Consider the following 23,668-nt stretch of genomic DNA (forward strand, 5'->3'; position numbering starts at 1 on the left):
GGTGAAAGCGGAACCCGGGCGCAGATTGGGTCATCGCCCCCTCCTCCCACTCTACGGGAGACATTGGAACCCGGGCACAGATTGGGTCATCACCCCCTCCTCCCACTCTACGGGTGACTGCGGAATCTGGGCGCAGATTGGGCCATCACCCCCTCCCCCCACTCTACAGAGAATTAAGATTCCCACCGATAACGATGTACTGGCGTCAAATAGACAGTAATAGTTCAGCGCAGACGCAGCATTGTTCTGAAGCATAATCGTTTATTGTTCGTTAAGAATTAATAATTAATCGTTCTGTCTCTTATTCTCTCCTTATCAAAGAATATACAATATTATGTATGTATGATTCGTATGCTTGTTATTAGAAGTACATTCAAACTCGCGGTGTAAAAGGTGAATTTAATGTTTGTGACGCTTTAAAAGCATATACTATGAGTTTCTCTTGACTCTTGCTTGTATTGTTTTGAGCTTTCCGTCGTCTGTATTGGATGAACTAACCAGCCGGCAACCGTTGGGCAGTTAGGCCAGCGACAAACTTCGTCCATAAGGGGATGTGCTGCATATGATAACCTTTTCGCTGAAATTGAAGAAATCTAGGTATCCCGTAATGGCCCGGTATATCTCCCCCTCCCCAACCTCCGTAATGGCCCGGAATATCCCTGGTAGATCAATGCTTGAAGGTACAAGTTCAAGTTCAAGTTCAAGTTTTTTTATTCATTATAATCACATGACATGATCGTCAATGAACAGCGGATTAGAAGAAAACAATAGGACACCCTGACTGACCAGTGTTATCACATTGACCACTGCTGATTCTTGCTGATATTGTGATATTGCGGGATGTGTATACTCAGAGAGTTTATGAGAGGAGAGTGGAGCCAGCTGTGGCAGAGTAGATTGCTGGATCGGTAACCTTCAACCAGCTTGAACTTTATGTAAACTGAAGTACTGTGTTTACCCCGTTTCGGTTTGAACTCCAGCTCTTCCTGCTCTTCCTGCTGTACTCTCACACTCAGTGGGGAAGGACCTCTCTGCAGGGATGGGAAGGACCTCTCTGCTGGGATGGGAAGGACCTCTCTGCTGGGATGGGAAGGACCTCTCTGCTGGGATGGGAAGGACCTCTCTGCTGGGATGGGAAGGACCTCTCTGCTGGGAAGGGAAGGACCTCTCTGCTGGGATGGGAAGGACCTCTCTGTCTCTGCTGGTAGAGGAAGGAAGGTACTCTACTGGGAGGTGAAGGCAGTGCTGACTATAATGTAAACACTGTTGTTTTAAGTACATCCATCAATTGTTTTCATTTCATTCCATATAGAAATGTTGCCATGGTAACCGCTTATTATCACGCTGCAGAGTTCACGAACACTGTTGCCCGGGTTGTCAGTGAGAGGAGGGAGGCTGGCGGGAGGATGGAGTGCATGCTTCTGTCGAGGTCATAAGCAGTACATCCTGGTTGTAAACAACTGATGACACATGCGCATGAATCAATTTCCCAATTACATTTTTAGCGATTCTTCATAAAATTTAACTTTTTTTTTAATCGATTCCTCAAAATTTTAAATTTGTTTACTATTCCTCATAGAATATGATCATAGATGCTTGAATCACTTAAGAAGGGTGAAGCAACGGAAATAAGGGTCAGCTCGGGGAATTTTTCTTTTCTTTAAAAAAGTCAGGGAATAGTCGCTGAATTTTGAAAAAAAAAATGAGGGAAATGTGTTGAGATTGCTCAATCGCGCGTTAAATCAAACAGTTTCCGTCTATGTTGTTTACGTATCTGACTGTGTTAATTGATCGGACTCTTAGCAGATCCATGGACTCTGCAATGTAGAGTCCATGGTAGATCGAGTCAGGGAAAACAACGTAGCGTGCAAACGATGTTAAAAGTTCATGCGATCGTGTAGATGAACCGGCGACGCACGCGCGCGTGCGGGGACGTGGTGAACGTTCTGAACGTTATATCGAACGCGCAGTACGTTCACACGTACCGCATCAGCTCGGTAATCATCGAACGAGCAAATGGGAAAAAATCAAATCATCTCTGATCTATTTATGGTTGTCGCGAGCAACGACAACAATGACGACAGTTGTGGGAGTGTTCGGGAGGGGAAGAAATCAATAAAATTGAAATATATCCGGCAGCAGTAGCAGCAGCAGCAGCAGCAGCAGCAGTGGAGATGAGAGAGGAGTGTACTCATACAGTAAGGAGTGTCTTGGCTCCTTTTTGTAGAATATATCCGGTTTATTATCTGTGGACTCTGTTCCACAGTTTTAGACCCAGTTCCACAGTTCAGGACCCAGTTATTTAGTTCTGAATGTTACCACTGTTCTGTACCGGGTTCCTCAGTTCTGAGCCCAATTCGCTGTTTTGATCTCAATTCAACAGTTCAGGACCCCCAGTTCAACAGTTCATTACCAAGTCCCTCAATTCAGGATCCTGTTCCACAGTTCTGTACCTGGTTCCGCAATTCAGGATCCACTTCCACAGTTCTTAAACATGTTTCCACAGTTTCAGTTTTGGACCTAACTCCTCAGTTTCATACATAGTTCCACAGTTCTACTGTTCCACTGGTCCATAGTCTGTTCCAGGTCCTGGTTCAGTATAGGGCCCAGTTCCACAGTTCAGCACTCAGTTCCACAGTTCAGGAATCAGTTCCACAGTTCTAGACCAGGTTCCTCAGTTCAGGACCCAGTTCCACATTGCAGGACCCTGTAAATGGGTTGAAATCAAATTCAAATCAAATTTTGAAGTTTTGGTTTCCACGATGACACGACAACAATGAGATGACTAGGTAACCACGGCGACTGTTGCAATAATGTTGAACAATCGTCAGCTGATAATTATACATCACCGTACAGAGATGATTCATTCACTGATACCGCTGCGGTGGTTGATTCAAAGAATTATTGCGCAAAAACAAGAAACACTCAAAAACATCTTGATATTTTTTTTTCCTCTAGTTAACTATGAAGCGCCGGTCCGACGTTGTCTGGTTTCATTCATTTGTTTGTTTTATACTCCCACATCCTGGATTACCACGGAAATTGCATGACCTCAATTTTTAAACGCTACATTAACCATTACCGCTCAGATCGGATTCACGCTTCCTGCTTCCCGGAATTGATTCCTGGATCTAGGTTCGAAATAATGTCGATCCAGTTTCACTGTTGAGACTTGAGTAAACTCGAAAAAAAACTTCATTTTCAAAAGTTTCGAGTTAACCTGGTTTTTTAGCTGCCTTCGGCCCATAAAGATCTCACTTCATCCAAATTGAAATCGGAATATGCAGATTGAAAAGTGCAACCATTTTGGCAAAATTCAATGATTTATTGCTAAAATTCAACAGTTATGTCGTTATTCATTGACGATGTTGCCAAAATTCAACGGTTTTGCCTAAATTCAGTAATTTTGCCTAAATGCAACGATTTTGCCTAAATTCAAGGATTTTGAGGCCGAAGCTTTCGACAGGGAGTGTTGAATCAGTCATTCATATAACTGTGAATATGTACAGAAAACCAGGGCGACAGTTTATATACTAAGCGATAAAAAAGTTTAAATGGGTTTGTGAGCTTTGAATGCATGGTCTCTCTTTCATCTATCTCCTGGAAAATCATGAACGAATTTCGGATATTGCGAAATGTGTACGCACGCGCGCATCCTAGTAGAAATTTTGAAATTGAGGAGTGTATGGTGACCTGTACAATTGGACCTGACCATTATTCGAAAATAGGGAGTTTGGGTTACCTATGTAGACTTAGCTCTAGAAAGCAGTCGATACTAAACCAATCTCTCCCCCCTCCGCCTAACTTGATGCTTATTTCATTCATATCGATAAATGAATGAAAAACCGCAAGATCCTAATTAGCACTACTCAATACTACCGCTAGAGTACTCTTAAAACTTATGAGGTGCAAGTATCAACCCTTGTTTGACCCCCCGAATTTGGTAAGATTTGTCGGGATTTAGTTCCCGAAAATGTGGAAACGGTTTACGCAAAAATATGGAACTAGTTTCCACATTTCCACACTGTCATGAGCTCTCGGAATATGAACTGATTTCAATTAACGGTGGAATTGTAAATGGATCCCATTCCGTGATTAACTTCGACATCGGGAGTCGTAGTTGAAATTTAGCCGATCTCCGTGGAGACGAATTTCAACTCCCAGTCAAATGTATCGATGAACAATAGTTGGGCGAAAAGTGGTCAATGGTAGCAAACATTCCCACGGGAAAAACTGTCAACGGCCTGGAGAACGTGGGGGGGGGGGGTGGTTTAACACAGGAAAACAGGTTTTCGACTGTTAACGTTTATGCTCCAAACGAGAATGACCATGTTTTCATTCGCAAAACGCCTCCGACCACAAACAAGTTTAACTTCACCATCTTTACAGTCGGTATCATCAATTATGAGCTTTCGATTATAATAATGATAATGATAATTGACATTTATCCTAACCAGAGTGAGTTCAGGTGCGCTCCTAATTTGGTATTATTACCCCCCCCCCCCTCAGCCTATAAATCTATTCCATGTATCAGTCATCTTTTCCCTGGGGAGAAGTGGAACGGAACCAAATTTCCAATTATGTACTTCGATTTAAAAATATTCTGTTAACTCGACCGCCGATCACCGATCACACGACTATATCTGTACTTCGATTTCCGATTTCGAAATCAAACCCCCTGTTTCGCTCCCGGCAGGTGTGGTGGGTCTGTAAGGGACACTCAATCGAAAAATCAAACGAAATTTACCGACCAAATAAATACCGGGGACAATCCCTATTTTAAGATCAAAAAAACATCCGATCAGGAGTCATCAGACCAGTGGCCAGTTGCACAGTTGTGACTTAAGTCCAAAAGTGGTCTTAAATCTTAAGAGTGGTGTTAAATTGTTGGATTAGCTATAGAACTAAGTTGGTCTTAGACCGGTCTTAAGTCTAAGCCATGACTATGCAACCGGCCCCAGGTATCCATTTACTTCAGGGTGGAGGGAGGCAATGAGGATTAGCGTCTAGCCCGAGGACACTACGGGATTCGAACCGACGACCTGGCTTCCAAGAGTCTAGCGCTCTAACCACTTGCGCGCAGCTTGTCATGATTTCCGATCATCGGTTCGGTTTTCGGTCGACCGCTGCAGACGGAGTTTACCGGTGATCGCGGTGATGATGATGATGAAGTCAGTCGTGGGAACGCGGTAGTTTCAGGTAGCGTGGGAACACCACACGACGCGACTGCGTTTTTTCTATTGATCGTTGGATTATAGTCGAGTGTTTGTGTACCACGCGTTGTCGAGCGTTTGTGGTTTTGTATAATCTATCTATGATTGCGTTCGTTGTAAATATCGCCTTGCGCTCTGGGTTTGTCATCGGGACCCGTCTCGTTTTTATCCCGGGTTTATCCCGGATATTGTTCACGCAAGAATTCGATTTATACTTATACTTAAAATTTAGGTGTTGAAAATCTGAAATTCTGACCATCAGCCAAGATTCAGTTCCACAGTTGTGTGGGTTCGATTTGACTCTGAACTCAGTTCCACAGTTGTGTGGGTTCGATTTGACTCTGGACCCAGTTCCACAGTTGTGTGTGTTAAATTTGACTACAGATCCAGTTCCACAGTTGTGAGGGTTTCCGAAATTGTGCATACGTTAGTTTAACTCCCAGAAGTTCGAAGACATTTTTTAGAAATCTAATTTTTACCGGGCAAATTCTCTCATAAGACTTTGCGAGCTCCATCTGTTTAACCCTTTCAGTGCTGCTTTTAGTGCTGACTCTAATAAATACCTTATAGTGCTGGAGATAACTTGAACATTTTGAATAATTCCACCCTAGTGTGTTAAATAACATCAATAGCACTATAGTGCATCTACACTGCGGTGCGGTGTATCGTTAGTTACTAATATTTCACTATGTTTGACAGGTGCTGCCATCTTTCGATAGAGATGAAAACTAATTACATCAATACACCGCAGTGCGGTGTACTAACAAAATCCATCACCGATTCATACACCGCAGTGCGGTGTAGACGCGCTGAAAGGGTTAATGTATTGCAGATAAATGGAGAACATTACACTAGTCGTAATTACGCGGCGTCGTTTATGTAAGATTTGATATATCGAATGCCATTAGTTTTTTCGCATTCCGTCGCGCGCTGCAGGAAATCGTATATTTTCTCGTCGTCAGTTTCAAGGACGTCGTCGCCGTGCGATCGACTGTCGCTGTACACGGGAATCGTCATGTATTGCGTGCGAACAATGCCTCATGATAGAAACGGCTCGCGCAATTTTCAACGGCGGTTGTTTTTTTTCCACGAATGGAATTTTTATCGTCGATACGTGAAAAAAACGAAACCGGCCTATTATCCATAGCCTTAACTTCACTGTATAGACCCTTCCGGGATTTGAACCGGGGTTTCGAGCGTGCTAAGCCGGTGTCTTACCGACTTGGCCACTGAGTCAGGGTGATTGGATGTATTGATTTTGTTAGTTTGTCTTGTCAGTGTGGTGACCGGTCGGGTGTTGCTGGTGACCGGTCAGACTAGGTGACTGGTTGCGGAGTCGGGGTGATTAGATGTATTGAGTTTGTTAGTTTGTCTGGCCAGTGTGGCGAGCGGTCAGGTGTTGCTGGTGACCAGTCAGACTAGGTGACTGGTTGCGGAGTCGGGGTGATTAGATGTATTGAGTTTGTAAGTTTGTCTGGCCAGTGTGGTGACCAGTCAGGTGTGGCTGGTGACCAGTCAGACTAGGTGACTGGTTGCGGAGTCGGGTGATTAGATGTATTGAGTTTGTTAGTTTGTCTGGTCAGGTGTGGCTGGCTTGTCATATCGATATAAAAAACTCTGTAACAAATATCAGCGATGAACTTCAAAAATTTAGCGGTTCAATGGACAATCTAAAATAATAATAATAATAATAATTGACATTTATATAGCGCAGGTATCCAAACTAGAGTCTGTTCAAATGCGCTCCAAACTTGGTATTATTACCCCCAGCCTATAACTATTCCATGTATCAGTCATCTTTCCCTGGGGAGAGGTAACCTGACTGCCATTACTAATTAAGAGCGGTAACAACACTCTACTGAACGCTCAATTATTACCGAAATCATCAAAACACTCTCGAAAACAGAATGATTTCTCATCCAATTTCAACCGAACTACCATTTACGATGTCAAATTGTGGTGAAAGCTAATACAGAGGGAGGCACCGAGGTATTGTCGGTTCTGACAATATTTCGCTAGCTGGTAAATCGGCATTATCCTCGAGGCTTCCGACGAAAGATGATTTACAACTTCCTAGTTGTAATCGCTCGTTCTATGTCGAACAATTCGTACACAACATAATCATGTTCGACATATTTTAGTTTTTCATTTCGGCGACATAGAATTTCCGGGTATCGGCAATTTCCGTCTATCGAAGCAAGTTGTTTGTCGTTCGTTCGATCATGTAGCATCTCTGAACCTTACCTAACCATGTAAATTCACGGCTGTATATTAGAACCTGCCAAAAATTCAGCAATTGGCCGTAGCAATCGGAAAATCGCTTCGAAACCTTCTCTCATTTCTGCTGAGTTTAAAAGTTGACCCGACCAGTCGCCGATCAACCCTGTACATTAATCTTTTTTCAAATCATGATTAAGCCGACCATAATTACAGACGCGGCATTAATAGAAATGAACTGATGACTGATTTCTTTTGGGGGAGGGTGGTGGTATATCCTACAAGCTACGCTTTTTTATATCTTCCCCTTCTGATAAATTATGTCGATTTATGCGTAATTTGTGCAAAAACATCATAATTTATAGATTTTATATTATTCGTTATAAATTGCTATGATCTTCAGAAAATAAACAAACAAATAGAAATGAAAAATTTGATTGCACTTAACAAAAGTGACCCGGCCGATCGGGAGAAACAAGGTTTCATTTCATTTTGGCTTTATATGTTGTCAGATTGTTGATGCGCACCCCACCCCCCCCCCCCTTCACTCCCTGAACCGGATGTACTAAGTTCCGGGTTGTGCGTATTGAATCATCTCGGGAGAGGTGACCTGACAATTCACGCGTTAGTCAACAAGAACTAGAACATCGGACAATAGTTACCTGTTGACCCAGTCTATCGAACAAACCTTTCCTCTTGATCAGCTGATAACGCGGTTTTACAAATCGGAATAAATAAATCTTTTCTTCACGAGAGGAGGTCTTAAAATTGTTGCTCATCATCGTAAAATTCGAATTCCGGTAAAGGGATTTATTTCAGGCCGGCCATGTACGAATATATTGCTTTGGGCAATATCGGAGGTATTTTTTAAGGGAATTCAATCTTCGTTTGCCTTTGCGTCCCTACGCTCAGGATCCAGCATCGCGGAGTTCGAGTAAAATATGACCGTTAAATCGGATTCGATTTAAAGAGGAAAATTAGATTCTTTCGAGGTGGTCCTTACCGTGCTCGGACTAGTCGGCGGAATAGTGCACTTTTTTGAGACGGTCCCTGCCGTGCTTGATGTCATTTTGAGTCGGTCCCCGCAGCGTTCGGAGTCAGCAGACGACGGATGCCTTTTTGAAACAGTCCCCGCGAAGAAGCTCACAGTCTTTTGAGGTGGTCCCCACGGTGTTCGGAGTCAGCAGACGGATTCTCTTGAAAAACGGATGCGAAATCGGAAGTGTAAACTTCCGTCTGCAAATAACAATTCACAAACGTATCATCGGTCTGATCTTCGTCGCCAAATATTTCGCTAATAACAATAATAATAAAAGTACCCCCCTTCTTTTTTTTACGTTCGTGAAATAAACAGAAGTCGTCGAAAAGTCGTATGACTTTCTGGATGCTTCCAAACCCTTACAGTGCATCTACACCGCAGTGCGGTGTGTAAATCAGTGATAGATTTTTGCTAGTACACCGCACTGTGGTGTATTGATGTAATTAGTAATTAGTAATTATCTCTCTTGAAAAATGGCAGCACTGTCAAACATAGTGAAATACTAGTAACTAACGATACACCGCACCGCGGTGTGGACGCACTATAGTGCTATTCCCGTTATTCAACACACTTGGGTGGAATTTTTAAATATTTTTAAATTATCTCCAGCACTATAGGGTATTAATTAGTCAGCACTGAAAGGGTTAACCCTTTCGGTGTTGACTAATTGATACCCTAAAGTGCTTGAAAATGTTTGAAAAATTCCACCCTAATGCATCAACCACCCAACCAGCTTATATAGAAATGAACTGATTAAGAATTTAATTGCAGTTTACAAAACTGACCCGGCCGATCAGGAGAAACAAGGTATAGTTTTATGTTAGCCTTTAAGGTAAACGTCTGCGATCAGGCTGAAACTCGTATCTGTTCTGACATTTACACGTTCCCCGCGAATGCTTTTATTATTAGAAAGCTTATTCTAAGACCTGAAAACGAAAGTAATTCGAACGTAAACTTTCGCAATCATCAGGGGTTGAGATATTTATTACCGGCCGACCACTCCGGAGACCGCTCCTACATCTGTTTGAACTGTTCTTTATTTGTTTACTTCAGATATTGCGTAAACGCATGCGTGGGAAGAATCAACAAGTGGTTCACTCGTTCCGCTGAACGAGGTTTTTTATTACAACAGATAAACCCGTTTTTCCGTACGAAGTGCGCACGGCTCCAGCTCTGTTCGCTCCGGCTCTGTTCGCTCCGGCTCTGTTCGCTCCGGCTCTGTTCGCTCGGCTCTGTTCGCTCCGGCTCTGTTCGCTCCGGCTCTGTTCGTTCCGGCTCGGTTCGCTCCGGCTCTGTTCGCTCCGGCTCTGTTCGCTCCGGCTCTGTTCGCTCCGGCTCGGTTCGCTCCGGCTCTGTTCGCTCCGGCTCTGTTCGCTCGCTCGTGTAGTCAGGTTATACCTGTGCTGCACGTTTGAAATATGCGCTTATAACTAAACCACGCGAGTTTCAATAATGTGTATTCCACCGTGCATTTCTCTTGAATATCTTCGGTTTTTGAAATAGCTTTGTTTTTGTTTTCATGGGCTATTCAAGAGCCATTTTCAAAACTAAGAGAGTAGTGACGTTTAGACTCGATTCTACAAGCTATTTTAAAAAACTAAGAGAGTTTAGACTCAATTCTATGAGCCATTTTAAAAAACTAAGAGAGTTTAGACTCAATTCTATGAGCCATTTTCCAAACTAAGAGAGTAGTGACGTTTAGACTTGATTCTATGAACCGTTTTCAAAAACTTAGAGAGTAGTGACGTTTAGACTCGATTCTATGAGCCATTTTCAAAGCTAAGAGGGTCGTGACGTTTTGACTCAATTCTATTTTCATAAAGGTTTTGAAGATGGTTTTGAGAGAGGTTTAAACAATTGAGTCTAAACATCAATACTCGACTTCTTATTTTTTCCGCGGGTAAGCTGTCAAGCTGCGATGCCGCGTTATATGAAAATCTCGGGGAAATCCGTCTGCAGGCGCTGCTCGTCCGCTGGCTGCGTCCTTGACACGATGTCGGTATCATCGCCGGTTGGTTCTTTTTTTTTCTGCCGACGGAAAATCGATTTCCAGGGACGCGCCGGCAGCGCGCTCTACTCGTGCGCTGTGACGAGCACAGCTATCGAGTTACCTCCTCGTCGTATCTGTACTAGCAGCTACTTCGCGTGTATTATCGGGTTTTCAGGTACCTGCGAACGCGTTACGTGTTCCATCTCACATTGTTCTTGGACGAAAAAACCTAACGCGTCCAAAAATGGGAACGCGCCTGGGAAAGGGTTCTAACTTAGCGTATTGAAATGGGGGTCTGAATGCAACGGCGCTACCTAGTGTCAAATTCGTGTATCGAAAAAGGGATCTCGAGCCGTGGAACCCGTGGGCAGGGTCGTGGCCTAACCTTGAATTCGGGTATTTAAACGAAGATCTAACCGACACAAGACAGGGCAGAGAGGTTGTCTCGTTTTGCTTTCGGCTATCGCCTGGGCCCAGTTTCACAAAAAAGTTAAACTCAAATTTTTGGTATAATTTCCATTGGTTACTTCATGTTTTCAATGAGCACAACAATTCAAACTTAGGCTTAAACGTTTTAGGCTTAAACTTTTTCATGAAACTGGACCCCGAAGGGATCTGAACAAGGCAGGAAGGTAACAACCTATTATTTGTATCGGGTTATCCATTGAACTCGATCAAAAGAGGGGTAAGAGAGGCGCAGTGGCCGAGTGGTTTAAGCCGCCGGTCACTGGTCTCGTCAATCCAGGGTTTATGGGTTCAAACCCTGGTGGCGACAGTGTTTCTAGGTCGAAGGTTCTTCTCTGGTCTCTTCCTCATCGGGAAAAAGAAACATCAAACCTGCTTATAATGCCATGCGTGGCGCTTAGCGAGGGTTGAGGGTGTTAAAAAGATTTAAAAAAATAAAAAGAGGGATACAATGCAGAGAACGTGCCAGGGTGACAGGGTTGCTGCCTATAAAGGTGTAACAAACTGCTGCTGCTGGTGCTGTTTTATGTAATGAAGGTCATTCCTCAGAAGTTGTTTACGATGATGAACGATGATTGAGGTTTTGCTCGAGTTGAATTGTATGATCTGATGTAGGTTTAAATATAGCGCGTCAGGTCATGTAACTGTCAACTTCTTGTTGGCTTAATTAACGTCTTCATATTCCAGGTAGTGGAGTAAGGTTGTTGGCGGTTGTTTTGATAGGTTGAGGATGCTTAGCGGCAAGTGAGGCTCCGCCAGGTGTCGCTAGTGTGCAGTAGGGCAATCAACGAATAGAAGATTCCACTTGAGGCAAGTGATGATCCACCAGGTGTCGCTAGTGTGCAGTAGGACTCAAACTACTGTGGCAATAGGGGATTCCACTTGAGGAAAGTGAGGATCCACCAGGTGTCGCTAGTGTGCAGTAGGACTCAAACTACTGTGGCAATAGTGGATTCCACTTGAGGCAAGTGAGGATCCACCAGGTGTTGCTAGTGTGCAGTAGGACTCAAACTACTGTGGCAATAGTGGATTCCACTTGAGGTAAGTGAGGATCCACCAGGTGTCGCTAGTATGCAGCAGGACACAAACTACTGTGGCAATAGTGGATTCCACTTGAGGCAAGTGAAGATCCACTAGGTGTCGCTTGTGTGCAGGAAAGCATATCTTGTACCTTGATTTTTAGCGTCGGTCGCAGACATAACAATGTTTTTTTAAGGACGCGTGAACTCTGCCGCGTTTCTGCTTAACGTTTACCTTCTGCCGGTTTCATAAATAGAAAATGAAACGCGGAGAAAAACGGCGAACGCGGGCTGCGGCAGGTTGCGCTTGGCGTTTGCTTTCTCGAATATCAACGTTTGTTTTATTATAGAAGTAAAACTGAATGGGGTTCAGCGCTGAAATAGGTTTCGCTCGTAATTACAGCCGTTTATAAATAGAAACTCCTATCAACAGGTGGTCCGTGTATGTTTTTCGCCGTGCAGGTGAATTTTGGCGCTGCGCCAATTCCGAGCAGACTACGAGTCGTCGAACACGTCTGCTCTACCGCCGCGGCGAAAAGAGCAACAAAATCTGAGATGTCGAAATAAGTGATAAAAGAGGGATTTCCAATGCAAATTAAGCTCGTTAGCATATTCAAATTTTGTCCGAATTAGCATAACGATAGACGTAAAAACCTTAGTGCGCTATGGAAAAAATAAATTTCCAATTCCCGGAATAAAGTCCAGGTCTGATGGTAACCTAGGTACTGTGGACGAACTGGAATCAACTTGATGAACGTGGCACTACCATTGTGAATTTGGTACTACCGATACCATAACGAATGTGGTACCTGCATATGGAATGTGGAACCGCCATGGTGGATATGGTTCCGTGAAGCCACCAAAGTTAATTTGGTGCTACCATAGTGAATGTGGTACTAACATGGTAGTTGTGGTACTACCATAGTGAATGAAGTACTATCATAGTAGATGTGGTACTACCATGGTGATTGTGGTAGTACTATGATTGTAAACATGGTAGTACTTCCTTGGTAGATGTGGTGCTACCATAGTAAGTATGGTAGCACTACCATGGTAGTTGTGGTACTACCATAGTGAATGTGGTAGTGCTCCCGTAGTAAATATGGTAGTACCACCATGGTAGTTGCGGTGGAAGTATCTACTATCGGGATGAATAGGGCACTTAAACGGCGAAATGTGATTCTATCGCAAAATAAAAGACTGATCTAATTTGGAATTGACGAAATGTCCGTAAATAAGCGCAAGGTTTTTCTCCTCCTCCGCTCTGTAGTTTTTATCAGTAATTTTTATCAGTAATATGTTACGGGATATATTGTTCCTTGTTTATAAATAAACATGGGATAGAAACGAACGAGTGGAGTGTGCATCCGAAGCCTCCAGGTGCGTTAATAGAGAACGGATTGATTTGGCAGTCGATCAAAAAGTCATCGGTGAGCATATTGACGAGGTATTCATGAATAACTCCATCGGAATATTGATACAAACTGAGATGAAGGTGTAATACATATGTAGATATGAGTGGTGAGGTGTAGATATGAGTGGGCGACTGGGCCTCTCGGGTAATAAGTTTATTTTAACTTCACCTGTCGTCCAACGTCCTATTTTACAATATTTTGTACTAATTCCTTCTACTTTATATTGTAATTTAATTCGTAAATAAAACATTATTTTAGTGGTGAGGTTTGCCCGGGTTACAGACAACATTTGTGTTCCTCAGGACTGTTCCCTCCCTCCCCCTCCGGTCTGACATTACAGCTATTTGGGTTATTCTCTAAAAACCTTCTCGACAACCTTTACTAGCCGTTATAGACTGTCGCTGCTCTTTACCGGTTCACCAAGAACCGGCATCACTAGAAAAGTGCCCTAAACTGTCTTCAAGGTGGTTACGAGGCGGTTCACCAAGAACCCATATAGTTGCAACAGTTCAAAGTGCCTTTCTCCTGAGAGCCTATAATCTCTGTACGACTACAACTGTTAGGTGGTTCACCAAGAACCCACGCCGGTATACAACAGTTCAAGGTGCCTTCTGAGAACCAATACACTCTATACCACGGCTGTGAGGTGGTTCACCAAGAATCTGCCCCATACCACCTCAACCATAAGGCAGTTCACTGTAGACCCTTGGCTGTTCACTAAGCCCGTATCCCAGCCGTATGAATAACCAGAAGGTGTATCTCATGTACATGTAAATGTAATGACAATAACAACAACAATTTCGCTAATTTTGGAGGAGCTCCTCTTTCTTGTATTCAGTGCCAACAGTGTGGGGAAATACCGATTTGGTTGTAGCACTCAGTCATGCGCCTCGTATCTGGTTTTACCGAAGTGCAACGTACATACTGTAAATACGCCACAATAAACTGAATGGTTAATATCTATTGACACGCATAGCTAACATATTTGTAGTTAATGAAGAGATATCAGTTCAAAGTAAACTGATTTGCGCGCCGCCGATTGTCTCAGGAATGTTGTTGGCAGTTTGACAGGTTTAAGTGTGATTTGTTTTGATTTGCTATAGATGAAGTTAAAATTCATTCAGACGACCATAGTGTATCTATTGTGTTGTGTGTACGATAAGCTGAATGAGGCGTTTGAGTAGATAACCTTGATGTCGGTGACTGATGGTTCATCAGTTCACAGAGATAGCGACGCGACGGTGGGCATCGAAAGAAAAGTCTGCAGAAAGAAACTTCGAGTCAGTTCACTACGAACTACAACGTCAGTTCCCCAAGGTCCTCACTGTTCCCTCATTAAAGCTGTGAGGAGAGGGGGGTTCCCCAAGGTCCTCACTGTTCCCTCATTAAAGCTGTGAGGAGAGGGGGTTCCCCAAGGTCCTCACTGTTCCCTCATTAAAGCTGTGAGGAGAGGGGGTTCCCCAAGGTCCTCACTGTTCCCTCATTAAAGCTGTGAGGAGAGGGGGTTCCCCAAGGTCCTCACTGTTCCCTCATTAAAGCTGTGAGGAGAGGGGGGTTCCCCAAGGTCCTCACTGTTCCCTCATTAAAGCTGTGAGGAGAGAGGGGTTCCCCAAGGTCCTCACTGTTCCCTCATTAAAGCTGTGAGGAGAGGGGGTTCCCCAAGGTCCTCACTGTTCCCTCATTAAAGCTGTAAGGAGAGGGGGTTCCCCAAGGTTCTCACTGTTCCCACACCTATCAACAACTTGGAAAAGGCTTCATTTTCATCTGATGTATTTTTTGCTAGGAATGAATGAATGAATGAATAAATAGGTGGACGGGTGGAGACGGGTGGATGGCAATCAATAAATACATCATCTATGAGTAGTAGATACTGATTGACTGACGTGTTGACTTAGTTAATTAATATCGGCTGGTTCTGTGTACTGTGTGGCGCTGTGTATTGCTGTGAATGGATTTATTATCATCGGAACTCGTCGATATTACGATGAAATACCTGCGTAGTTTTTATTATAACGAAAATGTCAACCGATACGAATCGAGTATGAATTGAGTTGTTTTTACAGCCTTCGCCTTCATCGCCGTTCAACGTCGTCGTCGTTGCTGTCGTCGTGGATAAATGGAAGGAAATTATTGATTTATTCCAGATATAGATCGGTAGCCCGATCATACACGTTAAAAAAACCCGGAAGCTGTTGATAATGTCTATCTACTCGGCCGCATAGGTGGCGCTAGTGTTTCAGAAGGAATGTTGAAAGCTACTACTAGTTAGCGCTAGTGCTTCTGAGGAAGTGTAAACAGCTTCCGCTAGGTGGCGCAGGTTATTGCGGTAATGGATGGTCTTCAATAGGTTGCTCTAGTGGTTCCGAAGGACTGTTGAAAGCTTCCACTAGGTGGCGCTAGTGCTTCTGAGGAAGTATCAACCGCTTCCGCTAGGTGGGGCGTGTTTACTGCTATAGTGTGTCTACACCATGGTGCGGTGTATTGTTGGTTACTTGCTAATATTTCAATAAGTTTGACAGGTGCTGCCATATTTCAAAAGAGATAAAAACATCGATACTCCGCACTGAAAGGCTTTAAGATTCGTTTAAAAGTCTCGTTGAGTTTCGAATATTGAATTCAAGCAGCCCACCCTTATTGCCTATGTGTTTGCGTCGCTCCTGATATCGACAGCTCGTCTGTCTGATAAAGGATTCATTTCTTTTCGAGCCCGCGGCTAAAGAGTTCCAATCGATGAAAACTATTGTATCCCCGAACTCCCTCTCTCTCTTTCTGCGTTCAGAGCCCTGAGGGGTCGAACTCTACTTAGGCAGTACTGCAGTACTATTGAATGTTAAATCCTGTTGTTTTACAAGTCTATTCTCTCATATGCGCCGATTCAGATTTTTTAACCCGCTCCGACGTGTCTTTGTATCCCGGTTATGTTTTGATAATCGGCATAATTTTCCTCTCGTTTTTTTAAACACCTTTGTTTTCGCACCTCGCAGCTCGGTGCGCGGAGAGCGCGCTGTATGAAGCACTCAGTACAAGCGTTGATGATGACATTGACCTAGATTCGTTGCCAACATCGCCTGTACGAAGGCGATCTTTGTACGAACCCAAAAATTCCTTCTGGCAATTCAAATTGAAGTATCTACATTTTTACCTTTTCGAAAGTCGATACGACTAAGATTTACCTCCGAGTCAAATTGGTTCATTCGAGTTTGGGAATTTTGTAAAAAGGCTAAAATTCGAGGAAAAGTCAGGGAAATATGTTGAGATTTGTTGATAGATCGCGCGTAAAATCTTAACAGTTTCAGTCAGAGTATGGACGAATTTTACCGAAAAACCTTACGAAATTGGGAAATTCAGATGATGCTATTAAACACGTGTTTCTTGATCAGTGCGCGATTCCATGAAAATTGAATTTTGACGTTTGAAACCTAGAAATTTCTCTGATTCGCTCAGAGGGAATTTTTCGTCATAGCATGGAAAACTGAGGGAATTGATGGAAAAATTTGCGGAAAGTGGCGCCACCTTGTTGACATATCGATGGTTCCCAGTAGAAATTCGAACGAATTCGATCTTCAGACGGAATGACATCCGTTGATATAAAGGTCGTCGACCCGAACCGATCGAGTTGTGCCCTGGCGAGCGAGCACCGTCTGCTATCGTTTATCAATCTATTAATCTATCGTGACAGATTACGACGGATTAACGATATCGTTTATACCCGGATTAGGGATAATCCGTATTCGAGATAGTCGCGGATTAGGACGGCACATGTCAGCGTCCGTCCGTCCGTCTGTCGGTGAATCATAGATTCCGTCTCGGCGAGGTCACAGCTTCGTCATCGCCGATGACAACAACGAAATCTGTTCCCTTTTTCGTTCTTTGTTATTTTTTCTTTGTCCCGTGTGGAAAAGTTTTCGATGATCTCTTCGCGATCAGTCATCAAATTAATCATCGTTTATAGATCGGGGACAGTGGTTTCTTTTTTTTTCAGTAAATTTCCTTCGATCTACATAAGTTGTTAGATTGGTTATAGAACTAAAATGAGTTTAGACTGGTCTTAAGTTGTTAGATTGGTTATAGAACTAAAATGAGTTTAGACTGGTCTTAAGTTGTTAGATTGGTTATAGAACCAAAACGAGCTTAGACTGGTCTTAAGTTGTTAGATTGATTATAGAACTAAAATGAGTTTAAACTGGTTCTTAAGTAGTTAGATTGGTCATAGAACCGAAATGAGTTTAGACTGGTCTTAATGTTAGAAAATACATTCATTGATTCCATGTGACGCTTTACTGGCCATTGGTCAGTTAAGTTAAATCGAATAACATTTAGCCTTATTCTCCTAATATACTGACTGTTCAAATATGTACCAGGCGCATTTATTTGAAAAGCAAATCAATTTTGATCGGCGATTCTCGACACAAAGGAGTTTCTTCTTACATTCAGTTCAAAATCGGTTCCTCTCTCGCTTCAGAACAAAGTAAAAACTCGTTGTTATAGAATTCTAATTTCGGCATTGTTTTCTTCGGGAGAGGTCTTTGTCTACGCGCGTTTGGGTTGAGAGAGAGAAAGAGGGGGCGGTGCTGCTGCTGCTGCTGCTGCTGCTGCTGCTGCTGCTGCTGCTGCTGCTGCTGTCGAGTCTTTGTTTGACATTGATGTAATCCGGGTCATGGTCGTCATTAGCAACCGTCCTGCTCAGCAGACTTAACCCGGTAAAAAATAGATGAGGATCCCGTCTATCAGGGGGATGCTGATGCTTCTGCTGCTGATGCTTCTGCTGCTACTGCTACTGCTGCTGCTGCTGCTGCTACTGCGTAGATAAGATGGTTATCCATGGAAAAAATTTTAAAAACTTTCGGCCTCAGCTTCAAAAAGAAATATACTGATGACGACCTTCTTATTCTTAAGGACTTCAATAATCCAGTAAAATCATGTTTAGTTATTGATGACCTTCTCATTCTCGGTGACTTCAACGATTCAGTAAAATTGTGATTATTTACCGATTACAACAATACTTTCTCGTTCTGGATGACTTCAGTGAAGTTGTTGCGATTCATTTTTAACGCACCCAGATGGTGTCGGATGGTGGCGAGTTGTAATCGGTGTTTATATAACAATCGAATCCCTGGACGACTAATGACGATTCCAGCTGCTCCGACGAGAAATGTAATATCGAGATTAAAAAAAGAAATGGTTTATCAAGGGACCGTCTGTCCGTTATCGGGTTCACTATCTAAAGCCGGGTGTAGATTGACTTGCAACACAACACACGATGGGTCCAACTGGTCGCAAGTCAGTGTGTAGAGGTCGTTGTGTAGGGGTCGTTGTGTAGAGGTCGTTGTGTAGAGGTCGGTGTGTAGAGGTCATTGTGTAGAGGTCGGTGTGTAGAGGTCGTTGTGTAGAGGTCGGTGTGTAGAGGTCGTTGAGGCAGAAAGTAGAACACGTGACTCGAGTTGCTACTGCCCCATCAAGGCGTGCCATTGCGTCGCGAGTCGCAATCCCGTAAAAGCGACTCTTTTGCGAAAATTAATTGCGTTACAAAAAAAATGCGACCCTTTTTCGGACTCGGGGTGGTAACTCGCCGAAACACTCCTCCGCGTGCCATGTATACCCCTGGAACGCAACTATTGAAATATGAAAAACTCAAAGAGCTTAGACTGGACTAATAGTTGTAATATTGGTTATAAAACCAGAATGAGCTAATGGTGTAAGATTGATCATAGAGCAAAAATGATCTTATAAGTTGTTAGTTAGATTGGTTATAGAACCAAAACGAGCAGAGACTGGTCTTAAGTTGTTAGATTGGTTATAGAACTAAAATGAGCTTAGACTGATCTTAAGTTGTTTGATTTGCAAACCAAGATGACCTTAGACTGGTCTTAACTTGTTAGATTGGTTATAGAACCAAAATGAGCTTAGACTGATCTTAAGTTGTTAGATTGGTTATAGAACCAAAACGAGCAGAGACTGGTCTTTAAGTTGTTAGATTGGTTATAGAACCAAAATGAGTTTAGACTGGTCTTAAAGTTGTTAGATTGGTTATAGAACCACAATGAGCTTAGACTGGTCTTAAAGTTGTTAAATTGGCTATAGATCTAATGGTCTTAAGTCCAAGCTCGGTTAATGGATCTGTGGCTCTGGGTGTGAATTGGAACACATGCGTGTTAGCACCGCTCAAAGATCTCGGATGATGCTGAATACTAACTGGTCAGGTGGTCTGAACGAGTTCGTTCATAGTGGTATAAACCACTCCACAAAAATCAATGACGATTTCGCCCAGGGCCGCGCCGCTGAACTATTTACTATCATCGCCACCCCCTGTCACAACAACAGGCTTTATCAATCCGACTATGAATCCAGCTGCCTGCTCCGCGTCGCCGATGCTGGGACCCTGGATGATATCGGCAGATTACTCCTACATATGTGCATATATATATATATATATATATATATATATATATATATATATATATATATATATATATATATATATATATATATATATATATATATATATATATAATTTCATTATGTATTTCATCATGTATTTCATTATGTATGTATTACGTGCGTATTTCAATTGGAAATCCATATCGCTTTTTTATTCTGGGCCCGAACTGCAACACGCCGCACTTGGGGGTCGTGTTATTCGATTTTCGAGCCGGTCGGTTAACCATAGTACGGCGTCGGTCTGTTCAGGATGCGAGACGTTATACTTTTTTCTCGCGGATTCAACTCGCGTTGACAGTTCGGCGACGGTTCGTGTACCTGGAAAACGGTGAAAGTCTGGAAATTTTCATTTCTTTACGAAATTCGGGGGAAAAGCTATCGATAGAAAAAGCGGCCGCGCTGTTTGAAAATTACTAATCGTTTTGTGATATCGAATTAAGTTAAAAGATATCGATTTCACTTTCGAAAACCTTGAGAACAATTTCTATCTTCTGATCGACGAGTTTTACCTCCAACTTTCCGCGCTTTCGAAAGGTAATTCTTCACTATTCACAACTTCAGAAGTGGGTCTAAAACGGTGAAAGTTGGTTCAACATCTTCCTTTCGCAGGGATCGTTGAAGGGTTCGGTTTTTTACGAGCTTCGTCAAATGTTGTGCAATCAATGAGTTATGTACGCGGTGTTATATGAAATGTGGCGCGATCTCGTCCCAGGGAGGACCAACCGACCGACTGACTGACTGACTGTACATCGCTTGCCTGGGACTAACGGGACTGTTATTAAACAGCTGATTCACCGAACACACCGAGCCCTGCCGCCATATGTCACAGTTAACAGTCAGATAAAATAGATGTATATACATCTAACAGGGAGGGCCATGTGCGCGGTTTATCAAAATATTAATCTATATTTGAAATATTCAGAATTTTAGTTTTAATTTCTCCTTAATACCCTAACCTCCCTCCCAAACACCCTACCCCCCCCCCCCGGCCCCCTCAGCCCATAATTCCTTCCAATATCTACCTGCCATGTATACATGTTACCCACAGAGAGAAGACACTGATTTCCCCCACCATCCCCCTATCCCCCCGTGCCTTCCTTTTCATTGCTCCCCATCCCATTGATCCCTCCCCTATTTCACACCCCCCTTAAAACCCTTTTAAAAAACATTTGCATACCACTTCGACGACCTTGGTTTAAACGATCCACGTCAAAACGGATATTGAACCGTTATTTCCGGGAGAGCGTGTGACGGGGGGGGGGGAACAGCGAGAGAGGGTGCCCGTGTACTTTACTGACACTTCATCAAATAAAGCCTCAAGATCCTACGATCAATACAAATTAAATTTCATTGCGTTTTCGAACCGGGGGCCGCTGCTACGATGAACGCGCGTGTTATAGTCGTTGCTATGACGCTAACGGTTCGGATTATTGAAATCGATTAATAATACGTCGTCAATAATTATCAGCGGTTGACTGACGTCGTCGCCGACTGCGGCAAGCGTGTCCCGACAGCTACACGCGACTACGCCCACGCTCCACGGTCAGCGGACTTAAGTCCAAAAATGGCGGGCCTCAGCCTTTGATCGCTGTCTAGGGTTACCAGCAGGTGCGAGGTTCCCCCCTCAACCTGCTGATTTCCACTCATTATTATTAGCGGGTTGGAGGCTCTTTTTTCAAAAATTGACCTTGACTTACGGCTGAACTTGCTCTACTGCTCCCGATTAATAGGAACTCCGCAGAACATACCTCGGAGACCCGTGGATATAGATATATCTGAGAGAAAATATCGAGCAGTTTCGAGCGGTGGTTAGTTACACGCGGTGCACCTGCAATTAATCATAATAAACAATGACTTTTATTCAACGTTTTACGAGAGACGTAATTTAAAAAATGGCGAACAATCCGTCTGCCCGTGTCTGCGCGCGCGCAAATATAATACCTGGGTAATTATGACGTGTCGACGTTTGACGAACCGGAAATAAGTTTTTCTTTTGAAACATTTTGAAAACGAAGTGTTTTCGGAGAATTTAGATTTTGCCGGTCTCGGAATTTATTTCGATGAATTTTTAATTCTCCAAGCTTGCCATGTATATATACAGCAGTCCCGACACGCTAAGGAGTAAGGCTGCTGCCGTTTAAGAACAGACCAGGACACCGGCCGCCGTAAACTTCAACGTTCTTGAGAAGCGTATGTTTCAAAATAATATTCCAAACTTTCCGATTTTTTGATATACGAAAAACTTTTCGAATTTATCGCTCGTAATTTCTCGGGAAGTTCGTTCGTGCCTGGCGCTTGTTGCTCGAATGTTTACTAGTCGTGTTTTTGTCGAGAGAGCGAGAGAGAGGGAGAGGGAGAGGGGAGGGAGAGGAGGGGGAGGGAGAGTGAGGGAGGGAGAGGGGAGAGGGAGAGAGATATCTACGTTCCATAAATCAGTAAACATCTAAGAGAGATATGAATCCACAACGTGCAATTCGCAAGAATGAAATGTTTATGACCTGTATTTTTTTTTTATCACTAAATTCTCAAGATTACGGGTTTCACCCACCCGGAAACAATGCGTCTGCTTTTTTTCGTGAGTTTTCGAAAAAACAAAAATCGTCATCTATTGCGCGTCATAAAAAAGGCTTCAACTGTTTTATTTGCGAACTGGTTTTGCGCGAAATCATCCGGAATTTTTTTTTTAAACCAAAACCGTTTCGAAACGAGGCGTGAATTCGAATTTTCAAAAATTAAATATCTCGTCTTATTTTTTCTAATTGCAGGAAGGCTTCGTGAAGTTCTACGAAAATGGTCCGAAAGAAGAGTCGCCGTGGCCGACCATCAACCGAATAGCCGGATACGCGGTGGCCGGCGCCGCCATCTTGACGCTCGGCGCGATCCTTCGATCGTGAGACGGCGTCGCGTCGCGTACGTACCGCGCCACGCGCCATGCCACGCTAATCTACATCTAAACATCGTGTTCGCTTTAAGATTTGGACAGGAAACAAAAATTCGCCTAATCCGTATTTCGAAACAAGTTTATACCGCGAGGAAAACTCCCGTCGGTTCAAGAGTCGTTAGTTCGCGATTAACTCGTTCGTCGAGGCAAAAACTCCTCGTAGTAACTCAACTCGTAATAACCTCACGAAATAGTAACTCAACTCGTAATAATGCGCGAGTCGCTTCCTGTAACTCCCGAAACTCATTCGGTGCAAAAATTAAAACGAGTTCGCCGTGAAAAACTCGTTTTAACTCGTTTTTTGAATTTCGATCGATGAGTTTAAGGAATGTTTTAGAACGAGATTCGGAAACCGAAAAAAAAAAAACGCTCGCCGCTTGAGCTCGGGAGTTCTTCTTCGTCGAAATACACATCATCTACCCCTAACGAAACGATGGTACGGTTTATAGTAACGGTGTATACAGATGGCGCCCCGGTATCGTGTGCGCTATCGGCGCGAGTTTCTTGCATTTTCTAATCGTCGTCGTCGTCGTCGCCGACGGTTACACGGAACGAGGTCCGAAGAGGAGAATAACGAGGAACACGGTTTGTCGGAAAAAGATCTCATCGTTAGCGTTCAACTGAAAAATAATATGATAGTTTTATGTGATCTATAATGATAATAGTAATAAACATATAAATATATATCTATATATATATATATATATATATCTGTATATGATAGGCTTCATGAGAAGAAATGCTTTGCCGCGGCTTCAAGCTGACTGGCCTCGTTTCGCTTCGCTCTGACGGCGGTGGTCGCTTTGAGGTCATCTCGGAATGTTGTCACGTTTTGAAAAATCGGCGTCCGTGAGTCGTGAGGTCGCGTGGAGATCTCACGACTTGTCAGGTCAGAGGAGATCTCACGAGATTGTCGACCGATGTCAGGTCA

At 43.3% G+C, this 23,668-nt stretch overlaps 1 protein-coding gene across 1 annotated transcript in view; it reads left to right on the forward strand.

Annotated features, from left to right (window-relative positions):
* LOC141912285 (apoptosis regulator Bcl-2-like) overlaps window positions 1–23,325 on the forward strand; it is a 35,113-nt gene extending 11,788 nt beyond the window's left edge. The window contains exon 2 of the mRNA XM_074803526.1: window positions 22,562–23,325. Within this exon, the coding sequence (XP_074659627.1) occupies window positions 22,562–22,690 (129 nt within the window). The 3' untranslated portion in view covers window positions 22,691–23,325. The remainder of the gene's footprint in view (window positions 1–22,561) is intronic.
* The last annotated feature ends 343 nt before the right edge of the window (window positions 23,326–23,668 follow it).

The sequence above is a fragment of the Tubulanus polymorphus genome, chromosome 10, assembly GCF_964204645.1.
Source record: "Tubulanus polymorphus chromosome 10, tnTubPoly1.2, whole genome shotgun sequence".
Taxonomy (NCBI): Eukaryota; Metazoa; Nemertea; class Palaeonemertea; order Tubulaniformes; family Tubulanidae; genus Tubulanus; species Tubulanus polymorphus.